Here is a 15,882-nt window from a genome sequence, read left to right as displayed (position 1 = left end):
AACTCTCCTTCAGTTTTCTTTTCCCTCTCTTTTACTCCCCTACCCCTTATCCTCCTCCAGCAAACTTGTAGGTAAACCGAGCCTCTTCACCAACCCATTAGACAGTGAGGATTTGAAGTGGATAGATGCAGTAAGAGCCTGCTCGTTATTTTGCCTCTATTGTCAACGACATTACTGGTGCCCTTTCAAGCGAGCGCATCACTTTCCAGACAAGAGCACATACAAAGTCAAGACCACTACCGAGACTTCAAGGCACCCTAGAGTAGACAAGACAAAACGATAAAACATGCCCAACTAGATGCAAGAGGAGGATTCTGGAAGGAAAAACTAGGATATGGCTGTCAGAAGTCTCTTCCGAGCACATGTTTGCATGCTTAAAATACTGTTCAAATCCACAAACTGCCTGATTGGAAGGTAGAATGTTTTTTCTTTCTACTGTATATAAATGTACTGAAATTTAGACATCAGCATACAATGGTACAACATGCATTTCTAATGTTACAGGGACTACCGTGACATCAGATTTGTTTTGACTTAGCCGATTGTCAGACCCTCTAACCTTTCTGGAAGACAAGCTACACAATCTCTGTCCAGCAAATGATTTAATTATGTGAGCTTTGTTGCTCAGCCCTGGTTCGCTTGGCACTGTGAACTGAAACAAACAGAAACAAACTGCATGAACTAAATTAATCAAGATAATTCTAGTCTGTCTCCTAAAGAAATTATGTTGATATACTACCAAATTCTTTTGCCAAATATGTTTTAAAGGAAATGTAAGTTCTACCTGGATTATGTGAAATGGCAACATTTTTTCCACACCATGACGTGTTACATTCTTACACAGAAGTCTTGAGGAGGTTGACATAAGTGATCTCCAAATCCCGCAACCAGCATGTTAGGTTATCAACTAAGAATAAGATGAGAATGTCATGTAACATCCTCAACAACGTTTTATAAATAACTGAAAAGGCTTTCGCCAACAGCTCTTCTTAGATAAATCTAATATATGTGAAGACTACAAGCTTGTAATGTAAGAACAAAATGGCCTTCAACATTCAATTACGCTTATAATAATGTATGTACGGTCCATTTTATGTTGCCCAACTACTTGCTTTTTTTTCTTGAGTGAAAGAAAATGGAGGTAAACATATTACTGAGTCATATTAACTGGGTTTTTGTTCTTGCTAAAATGTATGTAATGTAAAGTACTTGGCTTGATTCAACGTCTGATCAGGTTTGTCCTCAGTGTTTCTGTGGATGATTCATTTTCCATCAATGTAATCGTGGAAGGGTAATAATCAAGGTGACTTAAAGAAAACTAAATTATGAAAATGGCCATAATCAGTTAGCGCACCAGGCAGTTAAAGCCTGACGGTGCTGTGACAGGAAACCCCACCTTCAAAGACAAGCAGCAGTTTGGAGGAGGCAGCCGGACAGGAAAAGAATCGCTGGAGGGTGCTGAGAAATGACTTCGCAGCGGTGTTGCAGCATTCATCGCCGCAGGAGATCCTAAATGAACACCAATCAAAAGGGAGTCCAGGCCCACACAGCGAGCTCGAACCCTCATCATCCCTCAGCGTGAAGCCCCAGAGAGGTGGGTGGCTGTTGAGAAAAAAATGCGTTTGTTATAAGTTAAATAGCCCTGGACTAAAAGTGTGACCATATTTGGTCATCACGGCTATTTCTGACACAGTCTTGCCTTGTTAAAGATTAGAGATTTGATTAAACTGAATCCTGTCACAGAGTGTGCCATCAAAACCCCTCTGGTGCCTCAACACAAGCTTCCACAAGGGTCAGTCAGCCACATATAGTTGTAGGCAGTATGGAGCTCAGACTCAAAATAGTCTCAACGCAGCGCTGCATACAAACGACTGAATACCAACTTTGCTGCGTCTAGAACACGTCAGAGGAGTGCACGGGGATTAAAGAACTATAACTTAATAAAACCAGAACTATCAGTAACAAATACTATAATGGCTGCAATAAAACAGAGGCTGTTAAAGAAATATGTTTTGGAAGCTGTTATGTCCTATCTTAAACTGGGAGAAAAGGGCACAGAAAGAAGAAAGACAAGATGGTATTTTCATCCTTTAAATAAAACCAGGAGACAAGATGGAGAGTTTAGCGTGGCATGCATGCATACAAATGTCAAAAAAGGCAATTAACTGAAAGAGGAGAGGAGAACAAAAGCCAACATGTGATATTTTACAGCACAGCCCACACTGGAGTCTGCCCTGTGTGAAATGCAGGGTACCAAAAGTCCAAAGTCAACGCAGCATTTATTTTTCTCTTTTCTTTTGTCTGCAAGAAGCTGCTGACATTCATTTCCACAGCATAAATACCACCTGCACACAGACTGGACTTGCTCATTTATTTATATGCCAGATTTTCATTAAGTTTAGTTGATACAGGAAAACATCAGTCATAATGAAAATGACCTATGCAAAAGACAGAGCATGACATCTCAGCCTGTTTTGTTTTATGCAATTATGATTAAAAAATTCTCACAAATTATATATTATTGGACATTATTAAATTAGACAAAAGTGAGAAGAAATGTGCATTCAATTCAGCTTTGAGCGACTGCATACACAGCATTCACTAGCCGTAACAATCTGATGAGCAATTACTACACTCATAGTGGTTACAGCAGTAAGTGTTACTTATAAGAGTAACGAAGGCTCTGTTCTATAAAAGGGTCCCAGTCAGTCGTGACAGTGTGACAGTGAGCCAGCATGCCCAGTACCAGGACCGTGAAGATAAAGCAGCTAAATTGAATTCAGCCATTATTAATTTGATTTCCTGCTGAGGCATGTCTAAAAAAAATGTCTTCTGTGAAAAAGGTCTACAGTTGTTTCGGAACTATTTTCATTTTTCTCTATGTCAATCAATTGTTTTCATTCTTTTCAAATACTTTTCATATTATGGTGGATAGAAAATGTGTGATGGTTGAGTGATAGAATGTTTTATCTAGGCTGACTGCAGGGAGGGAACCGTGACTTTTCTTTCTCTCTGCAAATGTAATGTTTGGAGCAACAGCTTAGAAAATAGCCTTGACTGTGGTGCATAACTTAATAGGTCTGTTACTGAAATGTTATCTACCTTAGATATGCATATCTTCATACGTATTTCCTGTGATGTTACCTTGTGTGTTTGGATGTGTAAAAAATATATTGTTATAAATGTATAACAAAATGCACGATTGTGGTTTTCCTAATGAAAATCAAATGCCTTTCTCTCCCAATAAAATGTGATCACATTTGGGGCTGTTCCAGTCTCCCCCCCCCCCCACCAACCTGCAGCTCTATCTTTCAAGCTTTAAAAAGCAGCAGTTAAAATGTACTTCTTCTAACTAAAATCTAAATTGTAATATATTTAATATTCAAATCAAATCCCCTTTGGTGTCTAATTTCATCCATGCATCCTGTTTCATGTCTAAAAAACATCAAATCACAGAAAGAAATCCCAACGTTGAAAGATTTCATGAAGCTATGTTAACCAGTACTATCATTTACTAATTACATTGTTTGAATGTCCCTTTTGCAGAAAACAGTCTAGACACTTTTATGGAGATAAATAGGTATATAAATTATTTCATACATAAATAACAAAACATTAATCAAAAAGTGGTTAAAGAAAGTTCATAGTTAAAAACATAAAGTAACTCAGAACCATAATTAGGTGTCAAAATAGCTTTCCGATCACAACAAAGGCTTTAAAAAGGGCACTTTTTCAAGATTTGGGACACTTGCTATCCCCACATGTCAACTTCTTTACTTTTAAGTGAGGAACAGCTTCAGGCGGCACATTGTTATAGCCACAGGCCATGTGAATATTATGTGTTTTATGTTTTAATTCAGTAAAAATATAAATTGTTGGTTTAGTATTGTAGCCTGCAAAGATTTTGCATCTTGATATTGTATTAAGTATGCTACTTTAAAAGTCTGAGTCAAACCTGTTTTTCAGTTTGGCTACATTAGTGAGATGTAATGTATTTGTCAAAGGTTGTCTCCAACAGCATCAGCAAGGTTAATATTAAAATGTTACAAGTCTGCTGAACACCTTAGTCTGTAGCAGCATTATGCCTGTTGAAAAATGATTACAATGTGGAGGAATATAAAGTTACCAAATGATGGGCAGTGCCGCCATTTTATAAGTAAGTCAATACATTGTTTCTATGTGATTAGCTTTGGTCTAAATGAGCCCTGTTCATCATGAATGACAGATGAAGACTTTCAAGATGATATGATATAAAAATGTTTCTTAATGTGAATAGTTTAACATAATTACTTGAGTTTTAAAAACATTACATTTTCCCACAATTTCATGGCTATATTATATATTTTGTCTCCATTTGTTCACCCCATTTCTTATTTCATGTCTAACTTGTTTATTTTTTTTTGGCCATTTTAGGCCTTTATTTGACAGGACAGCTGAAGACATGAAAGGGGAGAGAGAGAGGGGGAATGACACGCTATATGGGCGCATGCTCTACCGGATGAGCAACCCATGTGCCCATAAGGTCTAATTTGTTTAATTAATATTTAACATTTAGGGTACTTTGGAACTTCATATTCCAAGTACAACAAAGCATTTCAACATTATGCAAGATCAAACATTCTGAAAAATGATGCCACATCTTTCTAATGAGTTTAGTTGAGACTACGACAGAGAAAGGTAATAAAAACAACATGAAAACTAAAACATACTAAAATATAAGATACAAAAGATCACTTGACAGCGGAAAGTACAAGTTGTTCCAAAGTGTCTCCAGTAGTTTAACTACAGTGAGATACACAGAGACATTGAGCCGATTACTACCTATTCTAGGCAGCCTATATAACAGGTAGCCCCAAGCAAGAACAGCAAAGGGTGATTACATTCTGAAAGGGTAACAGGAGAGTTCTGTAAAGCACGCCTGCCGAGCAGATCATTGAATCTCCTCTAACTCCTGTAATCTTCCCATTTCAGTTGACAATGCCTTTTATTGTATTCTTGTAACTTGACATTGAGATCGGCAAAATGCTGAGTCATGGAAAAGAGCAGCACACTGTATGTCAGAGCTATAAAATCATATTATCGGTGTAATATGTGGCTGTTTGCAAACTTGTGAACTAAACTAAAGCCGAATAATTTAATGAAGAAATGAGGATACACTGCCAGAGAAACAATAACAAACTTCATCCAAAATTAAAAAAAACTGGTGCAGCATTCAATTCATTGAAATGGAAAATACCTTTTATGTATGTTCCTGGGTGTATTTTCCCACTCTCTATCATTTCATGCCAAATAATAATGCTTACTACTGCCCAGAAAAAGGGCATTTTCTTTTAAGTGGTTGAGGACAACAAAATTATATATATATATATATATATATATATAGATATATATATATATATTTTTTTATTTATTTAATGAAAGGCCTCTAATAGTTTGGTCTGCATGGGAAAAACCAGGCCTGGCTGTGCACGTTTGAAAATATACAGTATACTAAACAAAAAACCACAGTGACAGAATGGCTCATATGAATTAATAGCATGCACGCTCAGTCCTGCACACCCAACTCTCCTGCTCTGTAATGGAACCTCTGCTCATAAACCTTCTCAGTATTACGCTGGGACGAATAATGCGAGGGAATAATGGTGGAATGTGACAAGTAATCTTACCTTAAGACACAAGGTTTATCGCATCCGTGAAGTTCCCAGCTGACTGATTGCCTCTGTGCCCCAGAGCTCGGAGTTCTAATGAGCAAAGAAAGACGAGAGGTGTGATACATGCAAAGAGCCCAAACATAAACTCTCAAACTAAACTCAAGTTAAACCATGTATATACATACATACATATATGGTATTTCTTATACAGTTAATGACCCACTTATAATTCAGCTTGTCACTAAAATAATCTCAAACTTATTAATTATACTGCATATAGTGTAACTATATTTTATATATAGCCCATTACATATGTAATTAAGTGTATTTATATCACACAATCCATAGTACACATGAGTTTTTCCATTCAGGAAGTTTTAATGACTGGTCATTAACACACACACACACACACACACACACACACACACACACACACACGCACACACACACACACACAAATCAAAGGCTGCAAGTCATTAAAGATCTTTTTTTTGAGATGTGTCTGCAGGCCAAGAAAATAAAGACATAATAAATACTTTAGTCAGGTGAAAGACTTAGAGGATTGCAGCTGTCCTCATCTTCATCTGACTGCCACTCACAAGCAAAAACTAACAAATACATTTGCAGCTGAGAGAGGAAACAGAAAATTCATATTCATGCATCTCTATAATTTAGACTGAAAGTAGAGCAGACACTTAAATAGATCAGTCGAGGTTTGACTGTCTTATCCTGAGGGGAAAAAAACAGGAAATTTGTATGTTTTTTAGAATTACATAAAAATGAGACATCTTAATGAATTATTGGAGGGCAGGCTGTCCCAAAACAAGAGCTACATATTGTCATATTGAAATGAAATTGAGAAAACAATTGGTTATACTGGCTTAAGGCATACTATATTTGAATTTGCAGGAGAAAAAAAGGAAAATAAATTAAAAAGAAACACTAAAAGTCTTTGTGATAGTTTGACAAGAAAATATATTCATTGTCAGGCATCTGGCAGACAAAATGTCTCTTCCACTCTACTAAATGTGAAATAAATTGCCTTAACCACTCTGGTGCAGTCTGAATTCTAGCATCCCATCGTCTCAGGTAAAGGATGGACGTATGAGAGACTCAACAACTGTCAGCCTGCAACTGAAAGCTACACTCAAATGGAAAGACATGAAGGAGTGAAAAGGAGGACATGACAATAAGACAGCATGTAGAAAGTTACTGGGATCCAATGAATCAGTGGACAAATACAAAAATGTGCAAACATTAAAGTCAATCGCATTACAATTTGTGCAAATGTTTAATAATTTGTCTTGGCGTGAAGCAATATTCAGTACAAATAGGATTCATTATTTTTTGCAGCGGGCATGATAGTAATGTGAGGACTTAGCACAGCATACTAATTATGTGGAGGTCGAAAAGTAAACCAGAGCGTCTGTGATGGATGAAGTAAAGAAGTATTTACATTCTGAAGTAAGTGCCAAGTAATGTAAGCTGCATAAGAGCTTTCAGGTTTTTAATTGTTAGGACAATTACAATCTCTCAGTGTTGTACAGTACAGAACAGAATGTTGAAAAGAATAAGAATGCAGCTATGAATAATTATTTTCATTTACATGTAGATGTAGATATTCCTGAGTCCAAATTGCACATTCCTGAGTGATATTTTGTCTGACATATGCAGTATAGACCATTTGACAGTTTTGGATTTTGTTTGTCCAATTTTGCAATATAATATCTGTACATATTACAGCTACTCTATGTTGTGTAATTTAATAAAAAAAAAGAAAAGAATGGCACACAGGTCATTTTACAGTTTAAAAACATTCTTTGTTTTGTTTCTGAGTGGTTATCATTGTAAACTGCATATATCTAAATGGTAAACTTAATAGGCGTAGCTATATTAACTTAAGGGGCAGGGCTTAGCAACAATTACAATCAAAAATGGTCTATATACTAGCATAATATAACATAGTTTAAACGTGTTAACATTGTAAATAAAGCGTGCTGCTCTCCAGGGTCCATTGATTGTTTACAAGGCACGTTGTGTCAAATCACTGTACCTGTATGAGGGGGAGTGCTATATTCTCTGATATTGGTGGTAACACCACCATGCCCTATGACAAAACAAAATAAATAATCTCAGGGATAGTTTATTTAGATTCTGCTAATAAGTGATAGATTAAAATAGATTTCACAACAATGCATTAACATTTACATAAAATACAAATCTGTTGTTGTTCATACATTCATTAGATATTCTTGAGAAATGATTCTGATATGTGTAGTTACATTCACAAAGGCTCTGAATAGCAGTTGTCGGTGGTTGGTGCACACATGGGAGGTGTTGTCTTTCTTGCAGACCTAACATGTTTGACAGTTGGTTGACTCTGCATTGTCCCACGGCTGTAACCTCAATCACTTTAATTAAACACCATCTACAGCTGATTAGAGGCTCTTTCAGACATTCAAAGCCAGCACATCTGACAGAGTTGTTATCATTTCTATTTAGGGGCAATCATTAAAGTACCTGTCAGCAAATCACAATGTGAGGTAGGAACTAACTGAGGTTTAATGTGTTTTGGGACAACATATTCTGTGTGACATTAGTTGCCTGTTGATATTTAGTGATGTGTCTATAAATATGTATGTGTGCCCAATATCTGACCTGATCACACCCACCAATCAGGGCAAGCTCCTCTCTTTTATATAGTTTTACAGTGCAACATATCAACATTATAACCAACAGAAAACGTAAACAAATCTCAAATGTAATACAATTTGAAGTTCAATCCTGAGGTATCGCAAATGCTGTGCAATGTATGCTTTCAGATGATCATTTGGTCATGAAATTCTCCTACACTATGATAAGGTAAGCGTTATACTCGAAACAAAATCAAACTGGCGTTGTCTCATTTGTTGAGCCTTTGTGAAATATAGTATTCCAACCACATGGTTGTGTAGACAAATTAAAATATTCTTTTTTTAAGAAAACAAGGTTTTAGGATTTAATTACAGGCAAGAGATAACTTAATGAGCTGGAAAGTTTTTTGCAGTGTTCACTCACTGTAAACTGTAAATATTTAGATTAGTTGGTTAAGCTTAGGTATAAATGATTATAGAAAAAGACAACACAAACAATTGCATGCCATTGTTGACCAATACCAGGCATTGCTGGGCTTGGAGACTGAATAAGGCTGAGCAAAAAACACCCATTCAAAGTTGTTTAAGATATAGTGCTGGCCCACTGTAAGTGCATCGTGTCTTATGGGCGTTACACCTTCTCTGCTTCTTGGGAGGTCTTCAGAGACTGCAGTGGCAGCTCATCTGAAGTGTCCACTGCGTTGTAATAGGCCTTAGAGTCCTCCTCTCCATGCTGGTGTCTCGCAAAGTTCACAAAGACCTGGAATACCAAGGAGAAGAAGGTCCTTATTAAAGGCAAATGCAAGATAAAAAAAGAAAGTATACTGAACAGAGTACTGAAGGGCCTGTGGACATATCTCTACCCATCTCGTTTTTTGCCACTCTCTGCCTCTAAAACAAACAGAAATAGCAATACAGACAAGGGGCACATGTGAATGAGTTGCCAGACAAGGGCTATGAAGCATCAAGTAAGCGTCTAGGCTCACACAGTGAATGTCAGTTTGACATCTTTGACCAGCTGAGAAAGAGAATAAAACAATCATTCTTCTCTCTGTGATGCCCGTTTAATGTCAGAAGAAATCAATCCTATGGCGTTCATAAAAGGCTGTGTGTATTTCATTGTGCTGTAAACATCGCTGTAGTCCAGGCTTTTTATTCTCTTAGCATTAGCTATCTGTTGTAATAAAGCTACACAGTTTTTACTCCACAGGAAAAAGCAACAAAGAGACTCATATAAAATGATAAGAGCATTGCTTTTTCATTCAAACATTCTCAGTGGCTGTGTGAATATAAAAGGATATGTGAATAACGTGATTGTGTTTAAAAACTCAATGAAAGAAAAATAAATAAAGAAGTCACCCAGACCAATTCCATTAGAAAATACTCAGACTCCCTATGAATTACATCATTTTTCATAGCTACATCGCCAATAAATTAAATGGGACAGACAGTAAAGAGCATAAATGAACAGAAATAAATAATATTGTCCTTCGAGCTTTTGTTTTTAAGAACCTTATATAATGAAGTGAGAGTAATAAAGACCTATCCTGCCGGCCTTTGAAGCTTCTGTTTTTAATTAGCCAATTTATATAATCTGTTGCCTTATAGTTTTATGTTAATGATAAAGAGAAAAAGTCTAACAATAGTAAATTCAGTTTTTTGAACAAAGGAAGGAGGTTTTTCCTCTTATGTATTAACTTTGTCACTACTGGGTAATATCTTGTCGTCTGGTAGCGAAAGTGTGGACAGGAGGCATTTTCTATTGCTCTTGTAATAGGCTATATTAAGTTATATACATTGAAACTTTTTAAAAAACAGAGCACATCTAAAGTGCATTGGTCTCAGTGTTACTATGTTAAGGACGGATCATAAGACGCAACCTTGATGTTACGGTTCAAGTCCGTTCAGGAAAGTATTATTACAACTGAAGATTCCTAAATTTAACTAACTAATTTAACTTTTTTCTTTACCTAGGATACACTTAGTGGGCACAAATACTTGTTTCCTGGAAAACACTGTTTTAAAGTCACTTTTGGGAGCAACCCAGCACAAATACAGCCCTACTTTATTTGTTGGCCTCAAGCAGCTGAACAGCTGAAGCTAGAGTTAAATGCATGCTCAAGGGCTGCTTGGCGGTAGTAATGAGCGGTGGCAAATTCTGCTCTTTCACTATTCCGACCCAGTTTAAACTAAGGCGTCAGATTATTTAAACACAGGATTTCACAAAATCAAATTGTTATGCTTTCAGTAAGAATGTGTGATTCTACACGAGTGGATTATAGTTCTTTGTTTACTACATGGTAAAACAGGATCTTGCCACTTCATATACTGTATTTCCAAAGCATTAGCAAAATGTATTATCCTACAATAAAACTATAATTTTATTGGAATTTAGTACCTACATATGTAAAGCTGCCTGACCTTAAAGCTTGTGGAGCTGGGGGCTAGGTGGGTGTAGAAAAAGTAAAGCAGCAGACTATCTTGTAACTAAGGAGCTAGCTATGCCTGCAGAATGCCTGAGGCTAAAGTATGCTTCTGTGTGTGTGATGTCAGACCATCACCAGTGTGTGTCAAGGTCAGTTGTCAAAGCATCTTATCAGGGGAGAATGAAAAAGAGGATAAGAATGACAGTAGCAACAAATACAGCCTCCACCCATTTCTCTCGGCCTCTGACCCTGCCACTGGCTGATGTTGGCTTGATGTGCTGAGGTATGCACAGCATTTCATATTGATAGTTACGGCTGTATAGTTTTGCAATAGAAGTAGAAGTAGTGTAGAAGTACTGTTTGTATTTCACTTTCTGTAAGAATCCTAGAATGGTAATGGTATTACATGTTGTGACTGAGATGACCACGGTAAATTCATCCCCTGCTTTGTGATGTGACTTTCCTCATAATGTACACTTTCTGTATTTAGCCAACCATCCATTCATGACCTGAACGTCATGCACCAGTGCTGTTGAGTGGCATTTTTAATAACAGATGGATAAAGGCATTAATTACATTGCAGAGGGTACATTTGGGTGTTTATTTGATGCCCGCTGAGGCAGAACAGAGGAGGGAAAGGACGTGAATCACCCAATTAACCTCTCCTGTATACCAAAAGAGTTCTTGCTAAATGTAAAACGGCTATTTTTACATACATGTCACCCACATGGTCATGCTCTGCGTTTAATACGACAACAACTTTGAAATGTTGTTTAGCAGCGGAAGAACGGCTGTCTGTTGGTCTAAAAGTGGAAAAAAACAACTGCACTATGCATTATAAGCCATGAGTACATGCCTTGAATGGCATCACAGTATTATTTTACAGTAAAATACTAAATAATTCACATATTGCTTAAAATAAAAAGCAACTAATGCACACTACATATATATAAATAATTAAAGCATCAATAGACATTTACATTCGCTTGTAAGCATCATTACACATTATCATTTACCCCTAATTGATATTTTTATAATTCATCTTTTTCTGGGAAATATATTATTTAGGCATCTATATTATGCATCTAATTTTACAATAATTAGGAGGTAATTGGATGGACTGTAAATTACCAATACAATAGTCACAGTGTGTGAGAGCATGTTAGCTTATAATAGGGGGAAGGAATTAAAAATAGGACTGTTCTCTAGCTGGAAAAGCGAAGAAGTATTTAATACAATAATAGACAGGAAGGGTTTGTGTTACATTAACTCCGAAAAGGGTTATACCCTAAGTATTTCTTCAGAGGTCAAATTACTTTACATTATTTTTAATCATAGTGTGTAATGAAACTAAAATGTTTGCAAAATATATTGAAGTAAAAAAAATTGGATATAAGAATACAGGGAAGTGTAGTTGATAGTTAAGACCTCATATAATAAGTAACTAAACGGTTGTCTGCTTCAGTAGTGCAGTAGAGGCAAGGTTGAATGTGGACCATTGTCCACACATAAAGTAGCAAGCACGTTACATTCCTTCGACACAATATAGATCAAAAAGACAGTTTAGAAAGTCACACTTTCCAAATGCTCCATCTGCTCTGCAGTCTTGGCCATCAGCGCTAACGCGTGAGCTCCAGGCTGTGTGGATCAATATTAATTGTAGTGCAAGACTGGTGTTATACTATAGGTCAAGGCTACTCTCTATAAATCACAAGCTGAAAGGTGACAGTCTGGGTCTCCACAGGTTCTCCAGTCCTCCCCTCTGTGTTTTAATACTGTGACCTCCTGATCCAAGTATGATTTATTTACTGACTCCTATCTGGTAAATATTGACCAGTGCTGAATGTGGGGCGAGTTGACGAAAAAGTTAAAACAGACATTACGCAAAGTTGGAGGTAGAAGTATTGGCTGACGCCAATGATCTGTGAAGTAGAAACAGGGTTCTGATAAAAATCCTTACAAACCAATCTGACTGTAAACCACACTAGGTTAAATCATTTAGCTTTTAATAAATTCCTTTCCTGTCTTCGTGGTGGGGTAATTGCCTAAAGGGCATATTCTACTTAAATAATGCCACAAAATGTGATGGTTTTATCTTAAATTAGGGGTTATCCACAGGGGGATCATGTTGATAATGAAATGCTTAACATTCTTGGTATTCTTTATATCACATAATTTGATTTAAAGAAAAACAGGGCCACATTCACATCAGGGCCATATTCACATCTGTCAGGACATTTTCTTTTTAAATCCAAGAAGAGGCGCCCCCATGGTGGAGTGGACCGATGACCTGTCTGGACCCCTCAGAGGTCATCCTTACCCCCCACCTGCTGCTGAGCTAATGGCTAAGACCAGACACACTCACACTCACCTCTGAGCGCCTGATTGCATCAGGTCCCTGGGGCCATTTGGAAAACACAAGGTGAAGCCAGTGCATAACATGCAGGGCTCAGTTTATCTCACCAATCAGGGGGTCTAGCTAATGCTCTTGTGCTGGAAAAAAAAAAAAATGGCTGGTGGAGCTTTTTATATAAAAGAAAACCTCAGTCCAGATTCTTGATCAATACTGGGACCTGGCGGCTGAACTATCTTGGCTACACAAACCAAGTGTAGTCCTCATTGGTCAGTCTGACAGCCTAAATGGGAGAGGACAACGTGTGGGCAATGATATATCTTTAAATCTTATCCTGGACTGCGCAGACGTGCATTAACTGAGAGCACTTAGAATCCTGAATGCATTAACTGATGACCTAATGATCTGTTAAACTGAGCTGGCACTCCACAGAATTACAGTTGGACAATAGAACATGGCCCCGGGATACTCTACAGTCAGCCTAAATTTTGCCCATGTCAGAGGTAAAATTTGGAGTCAAATTGTGCATCCCATGCTACTGTACAAGCTGAAATCAGCGAAAACTGATGTTGTGCTCTCAAGAATGTATTATTAACTCCACTTCTATGCTCAATGCCACTTTTTGTCAAAATGCAAAACAACTTTCCCAACTAGATTCACAGGCACTCCATCACCACCAACTCTATGCCTTAAACAAACCTTTGGAAATAATCACATTTCCACAATTTAGGCTACTAAGACCAAAGGCAAAGCTGACATGTTAAACACATTATAGAGCATGTGTGTCTGTGTCTGTGAGCCTGCCAGGTTCCCACTGCAGAGCCGCCACTGGGCAAATCATGTGGACAAGTAAAAAAAAGCATGGACCCTGGGGGTAAAGACTTGTGAACAAGTTTTGCAAATATATTGCTACCATTTCTGATGGTAGAGATGAAGATCAGAATATTGGAATAACTGCATTGCTGGCTGGTGTAGTAGTTACAATGGATAGAGATGTAGAGATTTCCGTTGATTGATTTTACCCTAACTTTGGAGAATGATACTATAGAGAGGATCAAAGGGACACTATGTTCACCTCTAGAAAAGTAATCTGATGCAGACAGAATGTAGACCTGGGGCTAATTACCAACTTCATGCAATAAGCAGAAATATACAGTATCTTATCATACCCTGAATATTTACATTAATCAAAGTGCTGTCTATCATTGTTTCACTTACATTTGTCAATTGAGGGCAAATGTTATGCAAGTATATGGGTAGAAGCTAAGCTATTATCAAATTGTTTGGGCCTTACCTGATCCAGGGTGGTCTGGGACACAGCATAGTCTTCCACACCCAGTCTCTGCTGATGGCTGGTGAACTGGCTGAATATGTTGGCCAAAGCTCCCTGTATGTACGGGAGCTGATACTGCAGTGTGTTGTGATGCTTCTCCTTCAGGATACTGCCTGGGAAGGACTGCTGGACGAAGTCCTCAACTGGCTTCAATGCAGGAGGAGAGCCACCAACCCTCACAATTACTGTGTAGCCATCTCCAAATCTAGAATAAAAGGCCACAATTAAGCTTTTAGTACAAAAACAGAAGTGCAAACAAGCATGTCTGTGCCAAATTGCTCACGGCTGGTCACCTAAATAATTAACTTTTATTTTCTCCTGTGGTCATGGCATAGTGCAATGAAAGAAAGCGACTAGATGGGAAGCAAAAGAAATGACAAAATATAATTGGTCTCATATTCCCCACCATTTCAAGCTTCCCGGATGTGGTGAGCAAGAGGAGCAGGTGAGTCACAAGCAATTGGAAGCAAAAGCAGCTTAGACTTCAACAACATTGCAACAATGTCACCAGCTGATGGATAAACTTCTTCAAGTAATAGTAGGTTTCAACACACTCTCCTGCACCAAATGTAAGAGAATGCATCATTTTGAGTCAAGCAAAAAACAGGTGAAACAGAAATTGCTTTTTTCGAGAAGGGTGGATATTAGTTAAGAAGCCTTTGCATGGTTATATCAACTAAAGGAAAAAACGGATTAAAAATACAACGTACCTTGTTTTGGATAGGTAATGTAATAATTAATTAGGCACGCTAGCCACTTAGTTTTATCTGACAACCAATAAATCACATGGGATTACATTACATGTCATTTAGCTGACGCTTTTATCCAAAGCAATTTACAAATTGCTATATATTTCAGAGGTCACACACCTCTGGATCAAACCCAGGTCTCCCACACCAAAGGCATGTGTCATATCCACTGCACCATCACAACCATCACTAAACAGAGACAGATTTGTGCTGGAGACTCCATTTTGAACATTTAGCACCCAACTCTGCAGATCCCCTCAGCTCTATGTGGTGTTTAAGCTCTACAGCTGCTATATGCTACCAGACCAGCATCAAACAGCAGACAGACAAAGTTAACTAAAGCCACTACAGTAGCTGGTGAACAGGTTGGAGCATTAGCTGACGAGCCAGACATTTCCCCCAAAAGTTGGTGGAAACCAAAACAAAGCCAAAAGGAGAGTGAATACTGGATTTATATTGACGAGACGCCAAAAAGACGACTCCAAATCAATGTTGTGCTGTTCCTCAGGGTCTGCTAGATGTGTAAACAGCCGACTGTTTGCTAACAATGAAAAGGTGTAATATGTCAATGTTGTATTTACAGCTTGTTCTGTTGCCATCAAGCTGCAAAAAAAAAAACAATTGTTGCTGCCTTAACAATCTGAACATAAAAGCTCTGTCTGAAGAATCTTTTACAAAAACTCCTACGTTATTGGTAGCATATGATAAGTAATGCAGATAGGATATAACTGCTTAAA

General features: G+C 37.6%; 1 protein-coding gene across 1 annotated transcript in view; it reads right to left on the bottom strand.

Annotated features, from left to right (window-relative positions):
• Positions 1-6,923: 6,923 nt before the first annotated feature.
• Positions 6,924-15,882, bottom strand: part of LOC120573270 (phospholipid-transporting ATPase ABCA1-like) — a 168,971-nt gene continuing 160,012 nt past the window's right edge. The window contains exons 49-50 of the mRNA XM_039822907.1: positions 14,358-14,601; positions 6,924-9,044 (exon numbers count right to left, since the gene is read on the bottom strand). Coding sequence (XP_039678841.1) covers positions 8,916-9,044; positions 14,358-14,601 — 373 coding nt within the window. The 3' untranslated portion in view covers positions 6,924-8,915. The remainder of the gene's footprint in view (positions 9,045-14,357; positions 14,602-15,882) is intronic.

The sequence above is a fragment of the Perca fluviatilis genome, chromosome 14 (genome assembly GCF_010015445.1).
Source record: "Perca fluviatilis chromosome 14, GENO_Pfluv_1.0, whole genome shotgun sequence".
NCBI classification, from domain to species: Eukaryota; Metazoa; Chordata; class Actinopteri; order Perciformes; family Percidae; genus Perca; species Perca fluviatilis.
The sequence above is the reverse complement of the archived record's forward strand: the minus strand, read 5'-3'. Positions and strand labels throughout refer to the sequence as shown.